Source organism: Muscardinus avellanarius, assembly GCF_963383645.1.
Source record: "Muscardinus avellanarius genome assembly, chromosome: 3".
NCBI lineage: Eukaryota > Metazoa > Chordata > Mammalia > Rodentia > Gliridae > Muscardinus > Muscardinus avellanarius.
Genome location: NC_137788.1, coordinates 41,246,516 through 41,269,901, shown reverse-complemented (window position 1 = coordinate 41,269,901; position 23,386 = coordinate 41,246,516). Strand labels below are relative to the sequence as shown.

Sequence of the window (23,386 nt, the reverse complement as noted above, 5' to 3'; positions counted from 1 at the left end):
ATTTGTCCAAAAATTCAAAGTAAATAAAATTGCAGGCTTATATGGCATCCTTCAGAGTCTCTCCAAGATTAGCATATCTTACATTATCTTTATTCTTGCACCCTTTTTCTTGTTCAAATTTTAGGTTAGTCACTTGGAATTGATATTAGTTCTGTGAGTGGTTAAAAGTCATTCATTTTCATATTACCCAGTGTTTCTCTAATGTAAGAATGTGGGTGGTTCTTTTACTAGTGCTCATTAACCAAGAAAACACTTTTATATTTTAAAATGTAAGTATGACCATTAAAATATTTAACCATTTTCACTAGTTAGAAATAATATAAAAGTATTATCAAGCTATTTCAGCACAACCATAATTTGGTCTCAGCTGTACAAGCACGAAGAATACAAAAGGCACTTTTCTTACCTTATCATACACAATTAGGCACTGCTACTTTGCCATTTGTTTTTCACTCCTATTTAACCACTTTGAATATTTATTTTGCACTGTTTGTTGCATCTGTTGAAGGGACTGTTCATTTAGTAAGTGATAAAGTGAAAGAAGGAACAGCAAAATATAAGCCAGTGGGACAGAAGGCTGAAATGTTATTTCTTGATCAGAAAGGTCATTTTACTGAGTGCTGAGAAGAGTAATTCTCTCAAAGAAAAGATTCTTAAGGTTGTCCCTCTAATTGTGATTTAATTTTATGCACCTAGACAATTTATGCTCTATATATGACAATCTAGCATCTCATTCTAGTTTCTTTACCAGATATTATGAAGCCTAAATCCTCTTATTTTTCTGGATATTGTGTGTACTTCCTTCTCCTGCAAATGATGACATCAAGTTCAGGTAAGAATATCTAATTTTTTTATTCTGTTGCAGCTATGAAAATAACCTACAGTAGACTTCTAGTGTCCTGTCAAGTTTTTTTTTTATTACTTTTACTGGTACATTATAGTATCACATCATACTGTAGTTCATATGTGATGGGTTATACATACACACAGTACTTGGTGAGCTTTTCCCCAGGTCCTTTCCTGTTCCCCCACTTCCTCATACAAGTTACTGAGATTGGCATTGGCATCCTCACATATGTATATAATAAATATGTATATAATTAATTTTTCCATTAATTATCCTTATCCTCTCACTTTGCTCCCAATGTCACCTCCCTTGCTCCACTGGGGTTTCTCTTACATTATCTTAAGTCCCTCTTCTATACCAATTATTCCCTTGCTTCTGTATGAGTCATACATATGACCCTGCACTGAGTTTAAAGTCATTACTACATCATAACAACAAGTAAAGCAGTGAAAAAAATCCCTGAAAATTATCAGCTCTGCCTAGATCCATGAGAAGTGAGGTCACAGTGCAAATCACTGCCTTTGAAATTGAAGAGTTAGACAGGAGCAGAAATATATTAGAGAAGAAATTAATAAATAAAATTTCTAGAGGAACCAGTACTTGGGGTAGGAAAATATAACCTGCAACTACTTAATTGCTAGAGGCTCAGTGTGAACAAGTCTGCATTAAAAACTTCAGAGAAGCTTAGCCATAAAGTATGAGTCTGTGTGTGTGTGTGTGCGTGTGTGTTCTTTTATATCTTTTTTTGGGGTGGTACTGGGGTTCCTGGAAGCCCTTCTACCTCCAGGCTACACTCCCAGACCTATTTTATATTTTTGAAATAGGGTCTCTTAAGCCAGCACGGCTGGCTTCGAACCTGCGCGATCCTCCTGTCTCTGCCTCCCAAGCGCAGGAATTACAAACGTGCGCCACCACGCCCGGCCTTTTATATCTTTTAATTCCAGGATTTCTACCAAGTTCTTCTAGTGAATACTGGAGAAAAATTTTCTTTTGCCTCTAACAAGAAGGTAAAATTAATCATTTTTATGTGCTCATCTGAATAAGTTCTTTCCTTAAGAGAAATTATTCTACCAGAGCCTACCCTGTGGAGTTTGCCACTGTATCCATTCTGTTCCACTTAAAGAGGGAAATATTAAGAACGCTCATAAAGTTTACACACCGGGGGCAGAGGCTCAAAAAAGGCTGAAACATAGAGAACTGCAGAATGTTTCTCCTCCCTATACATCACATCATCTTCTGCTAGATAGTATTTATTTTTTTTTTTTTGGTGGTACTGGGAATGAAACCCATCTACCTCTGGGCTACACTCCCAGACCTATTTTATATTTTATTTGGAAACAGGGTCTCTTAAGCCAGCTCCGAACCTCCTGTCTCTGCCTCCCAAGCGCGCAGGGAGTACAAGCGTGAGCCACCACACCTGGGTAGACAATATTTTTTTTTTTAATCAATGTGACCAAAATATCTGCTAAGAGCAACTTAAAGGAGGACGTATTATTTTGGCTCACAGTTTCAGAGATTTAAGTACACAATCTGCTGGCTTCATTGTTTTGGGCCTGAGGTAAGGCAGAACACCACAGTGGAAGGTCATGGCATAGGAAAGCTGCTCAGCTTATAGCAGCAAGAAAGTAGAGAGGGTATGCAGGGGCAAGATGTAGTCAGTCCCACAAAGCATATCTCCACTAACCTGCTTTCTCCAACTATGTCTGACTATCTACAGTGTTCACCTTCTCCCAATAGTTTATTCAAATGATTAATTCATCAAGTGGATTAATCTGTGGATGAGATTAGAGCCCTCATGATTCAATCATTTCATTAAAGTTTTATATTTGGACATTGCTGCAATCCATGAATACATGAATTTTGGGGGAACATTCCAGTTTCTAATCACAACACCTCTCATCACTAAAGAAACGCACAATCCTCTGGCCTCAACCTCCCAAGTACTGAGATTACAAGCATGCACCATTACACTCGTATTTTCCATTATTTTAATTGGATATTCCATTAAAGTTCTTTTTTAATTTAGTCTTACATTTTCTTACTCCCATACAAAAAAAATAAAGCCATGCTTTATTCATACTGTATCAAACTAAAAACTCTATTTGCCTACTTTCCCAACACATTTGTTTCACCACTTTTTCCTTCTTCTAAAAAGGGGATCCATGTGAATATTTGGAATGCTTTTACATCCCTACTAAGTCGTCCTTCAAAGGAAAAAGGGGAACAATACTTTTGATCCCAGCAACACTACTTTAAAAATTCTGGATTTTACTCAATTGGTTATGATATTTTGGCTGCAAAGCATTGCTAAACTTTCATTACCTTATGTATTATACTATCTTGCCCCCTTAGAATCATGCTGAAAAGTAATAGAAAGTAGAAGAGATAAAAATTAGATGAATATATGTTTTCTAATTTTTATTTTAGTAAAATATACATAATAAAGTCTATCATTTTAACCATTTTTTGGCGGGTGTGGGGATGGAACCCAGGGGAATTCTACCTCCAAGCTACACCCCCTGCCCTATTTTTTATTCTTATAGGTTAAATAATACAGTATTTGTTTTTTTAATGACTATCATATTTCATTAAGTCCTCAAGAGTCATTAGTAATGCAGAATATGTTAAATGTTCTTCCTTTTAAGACTGAATATTATTCCATTGTGTGGATATACCACATTTTGTTTATTCATTCATTCTTTTATTCATCCATTGATGAGCACTTGGGTTACTGTGTGTGTGTGTGTGTATGTGTGTGTGTGTGTGTGTGCAGAAGATTTGTAAAAGAGGTTGCTTTCAGAGTTTATTCTTTTTCAGAAATCTTATTATTGGTGTATAAAAATGCTACTAATTTCTGTTTGTTCGTTTTTGTCTTGTAACTTTACTGGAGTTGCTTATTAGTTTTAATAGACTTTTGGTGGAATCTTTAAGGTTTTTCTATAAATAGATTCCTATCATCTGCAAACAGAGATCATTTGACTCTCCCCCTTCCTATTTAACTTTCTATTATTTCTTTCTATTTCTTAATGTTTCTTGCTAAAATTTAATTCATATTAATTTAATTCCTTTTCTTGTTCCAAATATTGTGAGAAATGCTTTTAGCCTTTCTACATTCAGAATTTTGTTGGCTGTGGGTGGGTCATATAAAGCCTTTATTGTGTTGTGCTGCAAAGCTTTCATACCTAGTTTGTTCAGGATTTTTAAGCTGAAAGGATGTTGGAATTTTATCAAATAAGTGTTCTTTATCTGTTGAAATGGTTATATGATTTTATCCTTCATTCTGTTGAAGTGATTCATTATGTTCAATGATTTGTACTTATTGAGACATTCTTGCATCTATGGAATAAACCCAATTTTATCATGGTGAAGGTTCTTTTTGATGTACTGTTGAGTTCAATTTGCTAGTATTTGTTAATTTTTGCATCTGTGTTCACAAGGGATATGGGTATACACTTTTCTTTTTTGTTGTCTGCTTCTCTGCATTTGGTAGCATTGTAATTCTGGACTTAGTGAATGAATTTGGAAGAGTTTCTACCATTTCAACATTCTGGAATAGTTGGCAAAGAATTGACTTTAATTCTTTGAACACTTGATAGAATTTAGTAGTAAAGCCATTCAGTTCCAACCTTTGTTGAGAGATTTTTAATTACAAATTCAATTTCACTACTCATTATGGTCTGTTTTTGTTTTACATGTCCTCATGGTTTAATTTTGGTAGTTGATATGTACACAGAAAGATATCCATGTCTTCTGCCTTTTAAAGTTTTTGACAAATACTTTTTTTGGTGGTATTGGGGTTCCTGGAAGCCCTTCTACCTCCGGGCTACACTCCCAGACCTATTTTTACATTTTTATTTGGAAACAGGGTCTCCTAAGTTAGCGCGCATGGCTGGCTTCGAACCTGCACAATCCTCCTGTCTCTGCCTCTCAAGCGCAGGGATTACAAGCGTGCATCACCAAGCCCGGCGACAAATACTTTTTTTAATAGTCTCTGATCATAATTTTTATTTCTGTGCTGTTACTTGGATTGTCTCCTTTTTATCTCTAAGTTTGTTTAAGTCTTCTTTTTTTTTCTTAACCTAGCTATGTGCTTGTTGCTTTTTTGTCTTTTTAAAAACCCATTCTATTTTATTATTCATTTATATATATTTAGTGTCAAAAACACAAAATGGGGTTACAAACCAGTTACAATAATACTGGTTTTTTAATTGTCCTGAGTTTACTTTAAATGATATTACTATTAATACAGATTCAGATTTTTTGTCTAGTATACTTTTATTTAATCTTACAGAGCTCCCTTCAACATTTCTTTAAGGACAAATCTTGTGGTAACAAATTCCCTCAGGTTTTTTTTTTAATCTGAGGAGTCAATTTCTACTTCATTTTCATTTTTTCTAGATATACAATCATTGATTTCTTCTCTTTGAATGTTCCTTATCCAGTTTCAGTTTTCTTCAATACTTTTTTCTGTTCCTCACATGCTAATTTCTATTGTTCTATTATTAAGTTTTCTAATTTCTTTTATTAGCCTGCTCAAGCTTGCCTTTGAATCTTTCTAGTGGATTTTCATTTTGATTATTTTACTTTAAGGTTAAGAATTTTTTTAGGTTTTCTATCTCTTTATTTATTTTATTCATACATTATTCCATTGACACTTCTCAGATCTTCCTTTAGTTCCTTGAGCATATTAAGACAATAATTTTTAAATCTTTATCTAGTACATAAGCCCTCAGATCTCTTTTAGGGACAGTCTCTAGTTATTTTTCTTTTGAATGGAAAATATCAGCATTTCTTTATGTATATTGTGATTTCTTTTTGAAAGTTGCCTATTTAAATATAATAATATATCTGGGCATGGTGGCACATGCTTGTAATCCCAGCGCTTGGGAGGCTGAGACAGGGGGATCGCATAGGTTCGAAGCCAGCCTCAGCTACGTAGTGAGGCTCTCAGCAACTTAGTAAGACCCTGCTTCCAAATAAAATATAAAATATGTCAGGGATGTAGCCTGGAGGAAGAAAGGCCCTGGAGTTCCATCCCCAGTACCACAAATATATAGTAAATCTAAAAGAGCAAATTTCTCTTTGGTTTAAAATTGTTTTGTTTTAATTTTTTTCTTGCTATTTGTAGACTGTGTGACAAGATTCACCCTGAAGTGTAAACCCAAGGTCTCAGTGGGCATTTTCAGAATCTGTGCCTTTCTCTGGGCATGTGCATTTGCTTTCTAATACTCTTCATATAAACAGCTTATTTCGAATGTTTCAGTCTTAACTGTCTGGCTTCCAACTAAGAAAAAGAAGAAAGAGTATTTTAAATCCCCTAGATATTACCTCAGCTAAAGAAGAAGGGTCTTGAATCATGGGGGAAGGTACATCAATGACCAACCATCTTTTTGTCTGCACCTCTGTGATCAGAAGGAATAATGTTCAGCATATAGATTCCCAATATTCAGAGGATAGTGTCCTTTTTGTCCACTCTGGATTTCACAAACTATATTCAGACTGCTTCAGGAATAGATGTATTTGCCTACCAAGAGACTAAGGGTAGGGTATGGGCAGCTTCTACTGTGCTAAAATCTAAATTTAACTAATTAACCACACATTACTACCAAAGTCTTCACCTGGAATTCACAGGTTGTCAAGAGAGTTTTTGTCCAGAGTTTCAAAGTAGTTGCATATATCAGATGGATTCTACCAGAACAATTGTGTAAGTGGGAAGAGAGTAAACTGAAGCTTCCTACTCCACCATCTTTCCAGAATCCTCCAAGTGGATATATTTTGAAAGAAAGAATGAGCTGGGCCTGGTGGTGCATGCTTGTAATCCCAGTACTTGGAGTAGTTGGGAGGCTGAGACAGGAGGATTGTGCAGATTTGAAGCCAGCCTCAGTATTTAGTGAGGCTCTCAGCTACTTAGTGAGATCCTGTTTCCAAATAAAATATAAAAAATAGGAAGACTTCATCTGTTCTTTTGGGCAATGTCCAGCAAGAGGGATATTGCTAGATTTATATTTTTGAAAGCTATGTAATCTTTAGTGGTAAAATTATAGCATGAATTTCTAATCATTACATTGTTGATACTGACAAAGTTTTTTATTTGACCAAATGTGAGTCAAGATCCTGAATCTTCTTTTTAGGGCCATCTGTGAGCTTTCTTGACAAATCTTTATAAAGAACTTTCATAGTCAGTTTAGTAAAATCTCCCACCCTCAAAATCTGATCACCATCTATAACTGATGAGGGAGGGTCTTCACCCAGTATCTTTAAAATGTCTGACCACCCTAGTCTGTTCTTAGCAAGAATACTGCTGGGTTGAAATATTCCTTGCCCACTTTGTTACCTTTAGTAATTTTTTATTCATGGGCAAACCCTCCCTACACACACACACACACACACACACACACACACACACACACACACACAGTAAAAAATTCTCACTCACTATATATATTATATTTGGAGTGGAACCCAGTGTCTCTCCTCCGCTGAAAATATCCCATTACTCATGATCCCTATAACCTATTTCAGTAGTCCTAAATAAAACCTTCCTTTACTGTGTTTTAACAAATACTATTAATTATTCTATTCCATTAACAACACACATACAATTATTTTGCCTTTACATTTAGTGTTGCAAAAATAAACGTCTTTATACTGTTTTCTTCATATACCCATAATTTTTATTTTGATAAATCTGGAGTGTTTTTAATAATGTCTTCTGGACTAAGATTTTATATCACAGGAGTAAAAATCAATCTTGCTGCCTGATGGTCACACTTAGCCAGATCTTCTTGCCAGACTTGGGTCCATATTTTTTCTCAGAAGTCAGTCACTGCTCAGAAGAATGCTACTTTTTCTCTCCTGTGAATTAGGAGAATGTGCCCATGCTTCTACAGCAATTCCAGAAGAGGAGCTCCAGCTGTGAGTATTGTTAGTTAGGGCAGGTTAGATGGGTCTTATACATAGTCTTCCTGAGCACCTGTTTTTCAAGAATATCATTCACTGTGCAAAAAAAGTTTAATGTTGTTGTTGTTGTTGTTGTTGTTGTTGTTGTTGTTTTAAAGATCTGCTTGCAACCCACATACTGTGTCTTGGGATGAGCTTATCTGTCTGGGAAATGAACACTGTTAAGCGAATACATGTTGTATGCTGGACACTTGAAAACCCAAGATCTCACTGCATTATTAAAACAAGCCTAGAAGGCAGAAACCCTCAGTTCTTTGTCTTGTTATTGCGGAAAATGAACTTTGGCTGACAAAGTTACTTTTCTGAGCCCATATGTGGTATGTGGCCAGTCTGAGATTTTATTTTGTTTTGTTTCTATCTCCTTCTACAGAGAAGCTGATGGCAACTGTGAAACACTTGGTGGCTAGAGTAGGAGAGAAGGCTGATCTTAGTTGCCAGTTGTTCTCCCAACAGAGTGCAGAGCACATGGAGGTGCGCTGGTTCAGGGGCGACCATTCTCAAACTGTTTACCTATACAGAGGTGGGCATGAAGTTCATGAAGAAGCTGCCCCTCAGTATGTGAATCGCACAGAGTTTGTGAAAGAGGCCATGGGTGAGGGCAAAGTGACCCTCAGGATTCATAATATCAGCATTTCTGATGATGGAACATACCAGTGTGCATTTGAAGATAGTGGCTTCAGTGATGTGGCCAGCATGAACTTAAGTGTGGCAGGTAAGTACTCAAGGAACATCACATACTAATGCCTTTGTGGCTCAATAAGCTAAAATGTGTGGAAATTAACTCAATATGTCATGATTATTTCTTTTCTTTTTCATATTTAATTTTTTTCAAGAATTACAAGTACTCATCTACTGAAAAAGCTAGTGAATAGACATTGCAAAATGACCAATTATTCTGACTTGTAAATGGAATGAGGATTTGATTGATTTGATTCACAAATCTTTTTATATTGCAGAATACATGACTGAGAATGTTTTCCTTTCAACTTACCTGTCCAACCTCAACACAATAACTTGATCTTTCTCATTTTCACCAGCAACTGGTTTAGAAAAACAGATTCATGTTCAGGTTCCTGAGACTGGTGAACTCATGGTGGAGTGTCACTCAGGAGGGTGGTTCCCACAGCCTCAAATGGAATGGAGAGACAGCAGGGGAGAGGTGGTTCCATATTCATCTAAATCATACTCACAGGACAGAACTGGATTGTTCCACATGAAGATGACTCTTCTCATAAACTCGTCAGAGGACAATATTATGTGCTATATTTTCAACCCTCTAACAGGTGAAGAGAAACAAACAAGTGTCACCTTACCAAGTGAGTACTCAGTCATCAGGGTTTGGTTGTCAATCTTCAAACATAGAGAAAGCTAGTAAGATAATTAATATTAAAGAGTTTACTACATTGCAAAGCATGCTCTGAATATAGCTTCTTATCATTGGTATGGGATTTCTTAATACAAATATTGTCAGGTGCTAAGAGAAGGCCTTCAGAAGAAAAACATTACAAGAACAACAAAAATTCATAATTAAAACACACATTACAGCTTTAAAGTCATTTGATGTTCATCGACTCATTAGTTCCTCACAAAATCGATGCGTAAGTTTAACAGAATTTTATCTCAGTAACTTAAAGTATATCATTGATCTTTCTGAACTGTATTTCATTTTAATAATGAATACAATCATATTTCATAGCTTTGTGAATCTTAAATGATTAGTAAAATCAAAAGCCTTGTTTACCATCATCTAATATTCAGTATTAATACTGTCATTGAAGAGTTCCTGAAAATTCAATAAAGAGGAATTATTATAGCCACTGATAGATAAACAAATATTGAGAGTCCAGGAAAACCATAAATGATTAAAATGTAGGACAAAAGCACAAATTTTATAATTATTTGCCCACAGCTCACTCTTTGGAGGCATGATGGGCCAATCAGGAGAAAAATTGTGTTCTGTGTACAAAAAGATAGCCTTAGGTAATATCTCAGTAAAGAAATTGAGGGTGATTTTAGGAGTAGGATTGTGGGTGAGCCAAATGTACTTTCAGATGCTACTTCTTGGAATCTTTTGCTAACCTGATTGAGGACATGGGTTTTTATCTTAAAAAATATTTCTAGTACTCCCACAAATTGAAAAATGAATTGGAAAAATATCACTCTAACCAGATTAGAGTATATAATGATTTGTAGTAGAACATAAAAGGTAGTAATGGTGGGTAAGATTCTATAAATATTTTAAAGATAGTGCTAGCAGAATTTACTGATAGATTAAATGTATGATAAAAGAGAAATAAAGTTTTTCAAGGTTATAAGACTGACTTATGAAATATAATTTCTCATCATTTGACATAGGACAATTTGTGCAAAGAGCGCATGTTAGAAATAAGACCATGCCCATAAGGCTTACAGAGAAAATGTTGAGCAGGAGTTAGATACATGACTAGAGTTCTGTAGAGGAGACCACACTTGAGACAAAATGTGAATATCTTGAGCCTAAATAGAATATGAAACAATGAAGCTGGCAAAGATAACAAAAGTTAGAATTAGATCCAGTTGTTCCTTTTATAATGAGGAAGCATTTGTACCTCAATCATTAGAGCCGAGAGAGGCTCATTTTCAATGCACTGCAGACTCAGTGTAAAATTCTATGCCCAAGATAAGTTCAATGATTAAATTTGCTTCTTATTTGTCATTAAACTATGTTCACTGATCTCTGGTCCTGATCAAAATACAAAAATAAGGAATCACAGGACCTGAAGAGAATCTTGCTTTACTAGCTCAATTCCTAATCATTGTGGTTGTTTTGATTTCAAGTTGTTCTGTTCTTTCTTTCAGAAGCCCTGTTTTCTCTAGACCACACTAGGATGATACTTTTCCTTCTACTTCCATTTATACTACTTGTTTGGGGGATCCCGTGTATGATCTTTTTGAAAAAAGGTAACTGATATAGCAAGGGAGGAATGAGTAAGGACATTAACTTGATGGCTAAGTCACATAGCACATTTAAGAAAAGGTGAATGACACTGGTCATTCAATACCTATCCCTAGCATAGGAAGACTTATGGCTTGTTTCTTACTTTAGAAATGTTGTACTTTGCTGGGCGTGGTGGCCCACACTTGTAATCCCTGCACTTGGGAGGTGGAGACAGGAGGATCGCTGTGGTTCGAAGCCAGCCTTGCTGGCTTAAGAGACCCTGTTTCCAAATAAAATATAAAATAGGTCTGGGAGTGTAGACTGGAGGTAGAAGGATTCCATCCCCAGTACCACGAAGAAGAAGAAGAAGAAGAAGAAGAAGGAGAAGGAGAAGGAGAAGGAGAAGGAGAAGGAGAAGGAGAAGGAGAAGGAGAAGGAGAAGGAGAAGGAGAAGGAGAAATTTTGTGCTTCACACATCTCAATTATGAACTTTCCAAGAAAATGATAATTTGAGGAATGAGGTTCATATAGATATCTCCTGAGCTTTTCAGATCCATTTATTTCTATATCTCTAAAGAGTGTTAAGGAGTAAAAAATAAGCATGAAAGCTAAGAGGGAAAAAGGAATCCTTATACACTGTTGATGGGACTGCAAATTAGTACAACTGCTATGGAGATTCCTCAGAAGACTGGGAAAGGAACCACTATATGACCCAGACATACCATTTCTGGATATCTTTCTGAAGCAATTGAAGTCAGCATATTATAGGGGTACATGCATTTCCATGTTTCTAGTAGCACAGTTCACAATAATCTAATTATGGAACCAACATAGGTGTCCATTGACAGATGAATGAATTACAATATCATTGTATATGCGTACAATGAATAATAACTCATCTATAAGAAAATAAATTTATGCCATTTGTAGAAAAATAGATGAAACTAGAGCATATCATACTAAGTGAGGTTAGCCAGTCTTAGAAGAAGCAAGTAGTTGAATATTTTCTCTCATATGTGGAAGCTAGAGAGAAATTGAGTGAAAAAAAAGACTTAAAATAATGAAGGAAAGACTCCAGTGGAACAATGGAGAGGTAATAGGGTAGGGGGGAAATAAGATCTGAGTAAGGCAATAATTTAAATAATGCTATGGATATTTATGAAATTATTAATATCAATCTCAATGACATGAGGATAGAGAAGAAGTGGGGTGGGATCCAAAATGAGAAACAGACCAAGTGTTCATTGATGTCTGTTCCTATCACTCTATACCTATCATGATGTATAATTACAATGTACCAGTAAAAGAATATTAAAAAAGAATAATAAAAATTCTTCCAACAACAATAACAAAAATTCCATGACCTGATGGATTCCCAGCTTTAAAGAGGATCTATGTACAATGCTTCTCAAATCATTTCAGGAAATAGAAAGAGATGAAATATTCCTTAACTCATTCTTTGAAGACAGCACATCACCTCGATACCAAAACCAAATAAAAATACAGCAAATAAATAAAATTACAAACCAATATTTTTATGAACATAGATGCAAAAATTATTAATAAAATTACAGCAATTTGCATTCAAAACCACATAAAAATTTGAAACCACGTAAAAAACGTTGGGAGAGAAAACTTTTCCTAGCTTTGCTAGATCTGCAAATTCAATTTCACTAGGATGTGGCCACCATTCAGAAACCAAACTTACAGCCTGATTCCTTCATAAATTGAGTGGGCATGGGACTCGTGGTTTTTCAAACAATTGTCCTTAGGCTTTCTCTCTCTGTTCTAGGGTGCACATCTGGATGTCTACCTAAATGCAAATGTAATTTAATGTTTGCTCAGCTTGTGTATTGCATTATCAGCTCTGTATCAGTCCTTGGTGTGTATATACCATTCCGGCTCAGAGGTAAATGGAGTTAGTAGTGGTGGATTTTCTTTGGTTGTTCTCGCTTTCCTAGAAATCTGTCTCTTGGGGCTAGGTCCTGTATGTAAATTAGATCATGCAGTTTGTTCTGTGTCTGGCTTAGTTCACCTAGTAGAATGTCCTCTGTGTTCATCTGTGTTGTCACAAATGGCAAGGTACTCTTCTTTTATAAAGCTTAGTAATGTTATATTGTATCTACATGATACAGTTTCTTTATTCATCTGTTGAAAGACTGTTATCTTCATGCTTTGAATAATGTTTCAAAGTGAATATGTTTCAGTGAATATGGAAATGCAGATGTCTTTCTAAAATAGTAATATTATTTCCTTTGTATCTACACTCAGAAATAGAATCACTGGTTCATATAAAATTCTAATTTTAATTTTTAGGAACCCCTACAATGTTTTCCTTAATGATTATACAAATTTACATTCACATAAATGGTATATAAAAGATCACTTTTGTGTTCATTGCCCAGAGCACATTATTTATTTATATTCTTGATCAGAGCTATTCTAACCAGTGTGAAGTGATATTTCAATGTAGTTTAGATTACACTTATAATTTGATTTATATTGATCTGATAATTAGTGGTACTGAGAAATTTTTTATACTATTAGCTATTTGTATTTTTTCCTTTGAAAATGTCTACTCAGGTTCTTTGTCTATAATCAGGTTATTATTCCTTTTATCTTCCACTGTTACATAGGTTTTATATATATATTCTAGATATCAACCCCTAACTAGATATATGGTAGGCAAATATTTTTCTCCATTTTATGGTTTGGTTTGTCTTTTATATATTTTGGGGGTTTTGTTTGATATAGTTCTACTTATCTTTATTTTACTTCTTGTGCTTTTGGTGTCATATAATTTATTTCCAAGACCAGTGCAATGGAACATTTTCTTCAAAGAATTTTGCAGATACTATATTTGTACCTTTAATCTATTTTGAATTTATTATAAATATAGTATGAGAAAAGAGTCCAATTTACCTGCATGTGTGTAGATATCTTGTTTCTCAACACCATTTTTTTAAAAAAACAATATTTTTTCCATTATATATTCTTGACATTTTTGTCAAAAATTGGTTTATCATATATTTGTGGGTTTATGCTAGACTTTCTATTTGGTATCATTGCTCTACATGTTGGTGTTTATTCCAATTGCTCTACATGTTGGTGTTTATTCCAATGCTATAATATCTTTTCATTTTTATCAATTATTTTAATTATATAAATTTATGAAGTAAAGTGTGATAGCTACATGAATGAATACAGTGTATAATGATCAAATCACAGTTATTAACATTTTCATTCTCAACACAGTTTAGTGTCTGTAGTTTATTTATTTATTTTTTATTTTTTGGTGGTACTGGGGTTCCTGGAGACCCTTCTACCTCCGGGCTACACTCCCAGATCTATTTTTTATATTTTATTTGGAAACAAGGTCTCAAGCCAGCGCGGCTGGCTTTGACCTGAGCGATCCTCCTGTCTCTGCCTCCCAAGCGCGGGGATTACAAGCGTGTGCCACCATGCCAGGCTAGTGTCTGAAGTTTAAAATATTTATTTATGTAGCCAGCCGTGGTGGTGCACGTTTGTAATCCTCGTGCTTGGGAGGCGGAGACAGGAGGATCGCGGAGGTTTGAAGCCAGCTGCGCTGGCTTAAGAGACCCTATTTCCAAACAAAATGTATAAAATAGGTATGAGAGTGTAGCATGGAGGTAGAAGGGCTTCCAGGAACCCCAATACCCCCCCACTATATATATATATATATAATATATATATATATATATATACATATATATATATTTAATTTTTTGTATTTTTATGTTTTATAGGTGCAGTGTAATTATACATCACAGAGAAGTTTAAAGTGATACAAACATACATGTACACATCAATTGGTGTATTTCTCTCCACAGTGTTGTTTTTAATTCATGCATTACAGTCATACATCTTAATGGGGTACAATATGGTAGAGGCATACATGTATACATCATTCATTTAGTCCCTCCCCAATTCCCAGCTCCTTCCCTCTCCCCTCCTTCTCATATTTGGCTTAATGATTGATTTTTATATATTTGTGAATGTATATCATGTACATTAGAAAGTTTTCTTCTCCCCACTTCCCATCTCCCTCAGTTAGGTTTCCTTATTTGCTCATCTGTGGCTTCTCTTTCTTTTCCTTCTATGACCCATTTTCTTCCTAGCTTCTGCATATTAAGGAGAGCATCCAATTTTTTACTTTTTGTAACTGACTAATCTCACTCAGCATAATGTTCTTCAGTTCTAACCATTTCCCTGTAAATGACATAATTTCGTTCTTGTTTAGGACTCAGTAAAATTCCATTGTATACATATCTCTTAATTTTGTAATCCATTAATCTGCTGATGAACATCTTGACTTTTCTATAGTTTGGCAGCCATGAATTGTGTGGCTATGAACATAGATACACATGCACATTAGTTTGGTATTTTGGATTCCATTCTTTTGGGTAGATACCCAGAAGTGGTATTGCTTTATCATATAGTAGGTTCATTCTCACTCTTCTAAGGCTCCTCTTTTCTCTTTTCCAAAGCAGTTGCACTAATTTGCAATCCCACCAACAATATACTGAAGTTGCTGCTTCAATATACTGAAGCATTGGGTGTTCTGTTTTTAATGATTGCCACTCTAATTGGAGTTAAGTGAAATCTCAGGGTAGCTTTGGTTAGCATATCTATGATTGCTAATGATGTTGAATATTTTTTCATACATTTATTGATAATTTGAATTTCTTCATTTATGAAGTGCATATTTAGTTCACTTACCCTTTTTTTGCTGGGGTTGTTTTCATAGTATTGAGTTTCTTGAATTCTCTGTATATTCTCGATATTAGTACTCTATTGGAGGAGTAGTTGGCAAATATTTTCTCCAATTCTTTCAGCTCTCTTTTGAGGTTCTTGATAGTTTTCTTTCCTGTATAGAAGTACTTCAGTTTAATGCAATCCAAGGTATTGGTCCTCCTTTTAATTTCTTGTGCCTTTGGGGTCTTGTTGATAAAAATTTTTATCTGTGCCTATAGTTGAACCTATGCCTTCTTCAAGGTCTCTGCTTCTGGTTTTCAAGTCTTTGATCCATCTTGAATTGACTCTTGTGCAGAGTGAGGAAGTGGGGTTTATTTCTATTTTTCTGCATATGGTTAACCAGTTTTGCTAACACCATTTGTCAAAGAGGCTATCTCTTTTCCAGTTTATGTTTTGGCCCCTCTGTTAAAAATAAATTGGTTGTAAGTGTGTCAATTTGTTTCTGAGTCTTCTATTTTTCTCCACTGGTCTATGTAATGACCTTGGTAATTTAATGGGTATTGGATTGAATGTATAAATCACTTTTAGAATAATGGCCATTTTTGCAATGTTTAGTCTCTTTATTCAAGGGCATGGAAGGTCTTTCCATCTCCTAAGATTTTTTATTTTTTTCAGTGTCTTATAATTTTCTTTGTAGAGGTCTTTTACCTTCTTGTATAGATTTATTTTTTCTGAGATATTGTGAGTGGAAGTGTTTTTTGTATTTCTTTTTCAGTGAATTTATTGCTGGCAAACAGGAAAGCTTCTGATTTTTTTAATTTAATTAATTAATTAATTAATTAATTTTATTTTTTATAATTTAATTAATTTTTTATTGGTGCATTATATTCATACAACTTATTGGGGTAAAAAACTTGTGTGTACAAACATGTACTCATCGCTGATTTAACCCCTACCCAAATCCCACCCCATTCCCTCCCCATCCCTCCCTCCCTTGCTTGACTTAGTGATTGACTTCGATGTGTTTAAGTACATTGTGAGCTTTAGAGATTTTCCTATTCCCCCCTCCTTTCTCCTCCTTTAGGTTGTCTTGTTTGCTCCTCTTTTCTCCCTAACTCTCACATATTAGGGAAAGCATCTGATTTCTTATTTTATGTGCCTGACTAATCTCACTTAGCATAATGTCCTCCAGTTCCATCCATTTCTCTGAAAATGATGTTATTGAGTTTTTTTGATGGCTGAGTAAAATTCCATTGTGTACATATCCCACAGTTTTGTAATCCATTCATCTGTTGATGGACATCTTGGCTGGTTCCATAGTTTGGCTATGGTGAATTGTGCAGCTATGAACATAGATACACATGCATTAGTTTGGTAGTTTGGTTTCTTTTCTTTTGGGTAGATACCCAACAGTGGTATTGCTGGATCAAATGGTAGATTTGTTCCCATTCTTCTGAGGATTCTCCATACTGTTTTCCAAAGTGGTTGCACTAATTTGCAATCCCACCAACAATGTCTTAGAGTTCCCACTTCTCCACATCCTCACCAGCATCTGTTGTTGTTTGTGTTTTGAATGATGGCCATTCTAGTTGGTGTTAGGTGAAATCTCAGGGTAGTTTTGATTTGCATCTCTCTGATTGCCAGTGATGTTGAGCATTTTTTCATGCATTTATTGGCCATTTGAATTTCTTCTTTTGTGAAGTGTCTATTTAGTTCATTTGCCCATTTTGTTATTGGATGCTTTGTTTTCTTAGTGTTGAGTTTCTTGAGTTTTCTGTATATTCTAGATATTAGTCCTCTATCAGTGGTGTAGATGGCAAAAAACTTCTCCCATTCTGTTGGCTCTCGATTGAGATTCTTGATAGTTTCCTTTGCTGAACAGAAGCTCTTCAGTTTCATGCAATCCCATGTATTGATTCTCCTTTTAATTTGTTGTGCCTTTGGGGTCTTGTTGAGGAAATGTTTGTCTGTGTCTATGTGTTGTAGTGTTGGACCTATGCCCTCTTCAAGGAGCTTCAAAGTCTCTGGTTTAATTTCCAAGTCGTTGATCCATCGTGAGTTGACTTTTGTACAGGGTGAAAAAGTGGGATTAACATCCAATTTTCTGCATATGGTTAACCAGTTTTGCCAACACCATTTGTTGAACAGGCTATCTTTTTTCTAGTGTATGTTTTTGGCCTCTTTGTCAAAAATCAATTGGCTGAAAGTGTGTGGACTTGTTTCTGGGTCTTCTATTCTGCTCCATTGGTCTATATATCTGTTCTTTTGCCAGTACCATGCTGTTTTTATTACAATGGCTTTGTAGTATAGTTTAAAGTCAGGTATTGTGATTCCTCCTGCGTGGTTTTTGTTGCTGAGAACTACCTTGGTTATTCTGGGCTTTTTGTTATTCCAGATAAATTTAAGGACTGATTTTTCTATGTCTGTGAGGAATGATCTTGGCAGTTTAATGGGCATTGCATTAAATCTGTAGATCACTTTTGGGAGGATGGCCATTTTAATGATATTTATTCTGCCAATCCATGAACATGGAAGATCTTTCCATCTTCTAAGATCTTCTTCGATTTCTTTTTTCAGTGTTTTATAATTTTCTTTGTAGAGATCTTTTAACTCCTTGGTCAAGTTTATTCCTAGGTATTTTATTTTCTTGTGGGAGATCCTGAGTGGAAGTGATTTCTGAATTTCTTTTTCAGTGGATTTATGGTTGGTGTACAGGAAAGCTTCTGATTTTTTAAGATTGATTTTGTATCCAGATACCTTGCTGAATTTGTTGATCAGTTCTATAAGCCTTTTGGTTGGGTTTGTTGGGTTTTCTAAATATAGTATCATGTCATCTGCAAATAGTGAAAGCTTAAGTTCTTCTTTTCCTATTTGTACTCCTTTGATTTCCTTTTCTTGCCTTATTGCTCTGGCTAGAGTCTCTAGTACTATATTGAAGAGAAGTGGTGATAGTGGACATCCTTGTCTCGTTCCAGTTTTTAGGGGGAATTCTTGAAGTTTTTCCCCATTTAATATGATGTTGGCAGTGGGCTTATTGTAGATTGCCTTAATAATGTTGAGATATGTTCCTTCTATTCCAATTCTCTGCAGTGTTTTTATCATAAATGGATGTTGAATTTTATCAAATGCTTTTTCAGCATCTATTGAGATGATCATGTGGTTTTTGTCTTTGATTCTGTTTATATGATGAATTACATGGATTGATTTTCGTATATTGAACCAGCCTTGCATCCCTGGGATGAACCCTACCTGGTCATGGTGAATGATTTTCTTGATGTGGTTTTGAATGCGTGTTGCTAGTATTTTGTTTAATAGTTTTGCATCCAAGTTCATCAGAGATATAGGCCTGTAGTTTTCCTTCCTTGAACTGTCTTTATTCGGTTTGGGTATTAGTGTGATGTTGGCTTCATAGAATGTATTTGGGAGAGTCCCGGTTTTTTCTATTTCCCGAAATAGTTTGAGTAGTATTGGGATTAGTTCTTCTATAAAGGTTTTATAGAATTCACTTGGGAAACCATCTGGTCCTGGACTTCTCTTTGATGGTAAGCTCTTTATTGCTGTTTCAATCTCTTTGATTGTTATTGGTTGGTTTAAGTGTTCTATATCTTCTTGACTCAGTTTAGGAAGGTTGTATTTATCTAGGAAGTTGTCGATTTCCTCCAGATTTTCCATTTTGTTGGAGTATAGTTTTTCAAAGTAGTTTCTGATAATCCTCTGGATTTCTACGCCATCAGTAGTAATGTCTCCCTTTTCATCTCTTATCTTCATAATTTGGGTTGATTCTCTCTTTTTTTTAGTTAGGTTGGCTAGTGGTTTATCAATCTTGTTAATTTTTTCAAGAAACCAGCTTTTGGTTTTTTTGATTTTCTGTATTGTTTTTTTATTCTCTATTTCATTAATTTCTGCTCTAATTTGAATAATTTCCCGTCTTCTGCTGGCTTTGGGGTTCAATTGTTCCTGCTTTTCAAGGGCTTTGAGGTGTGTCATAAGGCTATTTATTTGAAGATTTTCTGTTTTTCTTATGTGAGCACTCAGTGCTATAAATTTTCCTCTTAATACTGCCTTCAAAGTGTCCCAGAGGTTTTGGTATGTTGTTTCTTTATTTTCATTTGTTTCTAGAAATTTCTTGATTTCACCTCTTACATCTTCTATGACCCATTCTTCATTCAGAAGTGTGGGGTTCAGTCTCCACATGTTTATGTTGTTTCTCTGGGTCTTCTTATAGTTGATTTCTAGTTTCATTCCATTATGGTCTGAAATGACACAGGGAAGTATGTAACATTTCTTAAATTTGCTAGTGCTCATTTTGTGTCCCAGGATGTGATCTATTTTGGAGAAGGTTCCGTGAGCAGCTGAGAAAAATGTAAACTCTGCTGTAGTTGGGTGAAATATTATATATGTGTCCAACAGATCCATTTGGTTAATGGTGCTCTTTAGTTCTGAGACATCTTTACTGACCCTTTGTCTGGAAGATCGGTCTAGTATTGTGAGAGGTGTGTTGAAGTCTCCCAGTATTATTGTGTTGGGATTTATGTGTGACTTCATGTCACAAAGAGTTTGATTTATGAAAGTAGCTGCCCCTATGTTTGGGGCATAGATGTTGATTATTGTTATTTCCTCTTGCTGGACTATTCCTTTTACCAGTAAAATGTGACCTTCTTTGTCTCTTCTAATAAGTTTGGGTTTGAAGTCTAACTTGTCTGATATCATAGTTGCTACTCCTGCTTGTCTTCGAGTACCATTAGCATGGATTACCTTGCTCCAGCCCTTTACCTTGAGTTTGTTCCTATCTTTACTTGTAAGGTGTGTTTCTTGTAAGCAGCAGATGGATGGATTCTGGCTTTTAATCCATTTTGCCACTCTATGTCTTTTTATTGGGGAGTTGAGGCCATTTACATTCAGTGTGATTATAGAGAGATAATTTTTAATTCCCAACATGTTAGGATCTTATTTCTGTTTGAGATACTGTTTATTCTTCTTTGCTTAGTTGTCTGATGAATGGGAATTCTTATTTCTTTGGTTCTGGCGTGTATTACCCATTTCCTCTTTACAGTTAATCTCCTTGAGTATTTTCTCTAGCGCTGGTTTTGAAGACATAAATTCTTTCAGTTGCTGTTTGTCATGGAAGCTTCTTAATTCCCCATCTAATTTGATGGATAGTTTTGCTGGGTAGGAAATTTTTGGCTGGAAGTTGTTTTCTTTCAGAGTTTGGAATATGTTACTCCATGCCCTTCTGGCTTTCATAACTTGGTTTGGGAAGTCTGGAGTGATTCTAATTGGTTTGCCTCTGTATGTCACATGACCTTTTGTTTTTGTTGCCTTTAAGATTCTCCGCTTGGCTTCCACATTTGTCATTTTGACAATTATGTGGCGTGGGGATCCTCTTCTCTGATCCTGTCTAAAGGGAGTTCTATAAGTTTCCTGGACCTGTGTATCGACCTCTTGCTCTATGTTTGGAAAATTTTCTGCTATTACTTCCTTGAAGAGATTGTTGATCCCTTTGGTTTCACCTTCTTTTCCCTCCTCTATTCCAATTATTCTTAGGTTAGCTCTCTTGAAATGGGCCCATATTTCTTCAATGTCAGATTCCTGCTGTCGGGTTTTCTTTTCTAAATTAGAAACTATGCGTTCATTTTTAGAATGATCATCTTCAAGAAGCGAGATTCTATTTTTCCATGTGGTCTAATCTGTTGTTTATACTTTGAATTGAGGCCTTTACTTCATCAATTGCATCCTTTATCTCTTTTTGACTCTCTCTTAATTTTTTTGAAAGTCCTCTATTATTTCTAAAGTTATTTTCCTAATTTGATCTTCTAGAGATATTTGGATTTCTGTGTTATCAGATTCTGATGTTGTGGGGTTGTTGGCATTCACTGCTCCATTGTTATTTCTCTTTCCCATGATTTTGGAAGTTTGTGCCTTCTCTGGGTTCTTCCCTGGGTCACTACGAGTTCACTTAAGATGCTCTGGATCTCGAGTCGTGGTATCTCAGTCACCACTACTCCTTTACTGGGTTGTATCACAAGGACTCAGACCCAGGGAGTCAATCAAGGCTGCTTAGACCATGGGGGGTGCCAAGTTGGGCGTTCTCCAGTGGGGAGTTGTGACTATGGTATGATATCTCTGCCACTGCCACTCCCCCACTGGGCTGCACTGCTAAAATCTCCGACCCAGGGAGACTATCTGCGCAAGTCCCTGGGAGTGCAGTACTGGGATTTCTGAACCCTAGGGGCCACAATTTGACTCACGGTTGTTGAGTGCGCTGATGGAGCTGTAGTGAACTCGGTGGATTCGCTGCTGCCGCCACTGGCAATATGGTAACACTGCCACGCCCTCGGCCGTGATGCGGTGTATTTCTTCTCTGGTTTTGAGCTCTGCTCTGAGTCCTTGCCAGTTGTGCTGTGCCCGGCCCTTGGGAGCTTTAGATGTTCCCTGTGTCAACAAAACTGCTGACTGCCACCCGGCTGTTCAGCACCTGCTCACCTCGGCTCGCTGTCCACCCCTCCTCTCAGGCACCTGGTGGCTGGTTGAGTGGATTGGTCCAGGGCCGTCTGGTGAACTCGCTGCTGCCGCCAGCAGTAAGACGCTGCTTCTGCATCCTAGGCCGCGAGGACAGAGTATCTCCTCTCTGGATTTGAGCTCTCTTTTGAGTCTCCCTCCTCTCTGGAGCCTGGTGCGGCTAGGGGAGATGTAGGCTGCCCCGCTCCGGCCGCTCTGCGCGGCGGCTCTGGCTGCTCCGCACCACGGCTCTGGCCGCTCCGGCTGTTCTGGCCACTCCGCTCCGGCTGCTCTGGCCACTCCGCTCGGCTGCTCTGGCCGCTCTGCTCCGGCTGCTCAGGCCGTTCCGCTCCGCGGCTCTGGCCACTCCTCGCAGCCACTCCGGCCAATCCGCCTGCGGCTCTGTCTGCTCCGGCCGCTCTGGCCACTTCGCGCCAGGGCTCCAACTGCTCTGCACTGCGGCTCTGGCCACTCCGGCTGCTCCGGCTGCTCAGGCTGCTCCAACGCGCCGCGGCGGGCGCGGCACTTCGGGCTGTTTTTTTTTTCCTGGTGTCTTGTTTTTCCAGCCCTTTTTCTCTGTCCCTTGTATTTACCATTTTTATTTCTTTGCTGGTGGTGTTTTCTGGCTCTGAAAGGTGCTGGTTTTGTGGTAATAGAGTTCAATTGTTAGCGGGACTTGTAAGTGCCGCTTTACTCCGTCGCCATCTTCCTGGAAGTCAAGCTTCTGATTTTTTAAGATTGATTTTGCCGGGGGTGGTGGCGCACGCTTGTAATCCCTGCGCTTGGGAGGCGGAGACTGGAGGATCACAGTGGTTCAGAGCCAGCCTCGCTAACTTAAGAGACTCTGTTTCCAAATTTTAAAAATATCTAAAATAGGTCTGGGAGTGTAGCCCGGAGGTAGAAGGGCTTCCAGGAACCCCAGTGCCACCAAAAAAAAAAAAAAAAAAAGATTGATTTTGTATCCAGACACTACACTTTTCTGAATTTGTTGATTGGTTCTATAAGCATTTAGGTTGGGTTTGTTGGGTCTTTTAAGTATAGTATGATGTCATATGCAAATAGTGAAAGTTTGAGCTCTTCTTTTCCTATTTGTATTCCTTTGATGTCCTTCTTTTGCCTTATTTCTCAGGCTAGAGTCTCAAGTACTATATTGAAAATAAGTGTGATAATGAGCATCCTTGTCTTTTTCCTGTTTTTAGGGAGAACTCTCGCAGTTTTCCTCCATTTAATATGATGCTGGCTGTGGAGCTATTGTAGATTGCCTTTATAATGTTGAGGCATGTTTCTTCTATTTTGATTCTCTACAGTGCTTTTAGCATGAATGGGTGTTGGAATTTATTACATGCTTTTTCAGCATATATTGAAATGATAATGTGATATTTGGTTTTGGTTCTGCTTGTGTGGTGAATTACATGGATTTTTTTTTTTTTTTTTTTTGTATGTTGAAC

The 23,386-nt window shown here is 36.7% G+C and overlaps 1 protein-coding gene across 1 annotated transcript in view; it reads left to right on the top strand.

Moving 5' to 3' along the window:
• Positions 1–756: 756 nt before the first annotated feature.
• Positions 757–23,386, top strand: part of LOC308260079 (butyrophilin-like protein 2) — a gene marked incomplete at both ends in the record, with an annotated part of 80,720 nt that continues 58,090 nt past the window's right edge. The window contains 3 exons of the mRNA XM_080691410.1: positions 757–832; positions 8,178–8,519; positions 8,845–9,143. Coding sequence (XP_080547536.1) covers positions 757–832; positions 8,178–8,519; positions 8,845–9,143 — 717 coding nt within the window. The remainder of the gene's footprint in view (positions 833–8,177; positions 8,520–8,844; positions 9,144–23,386) is intronic.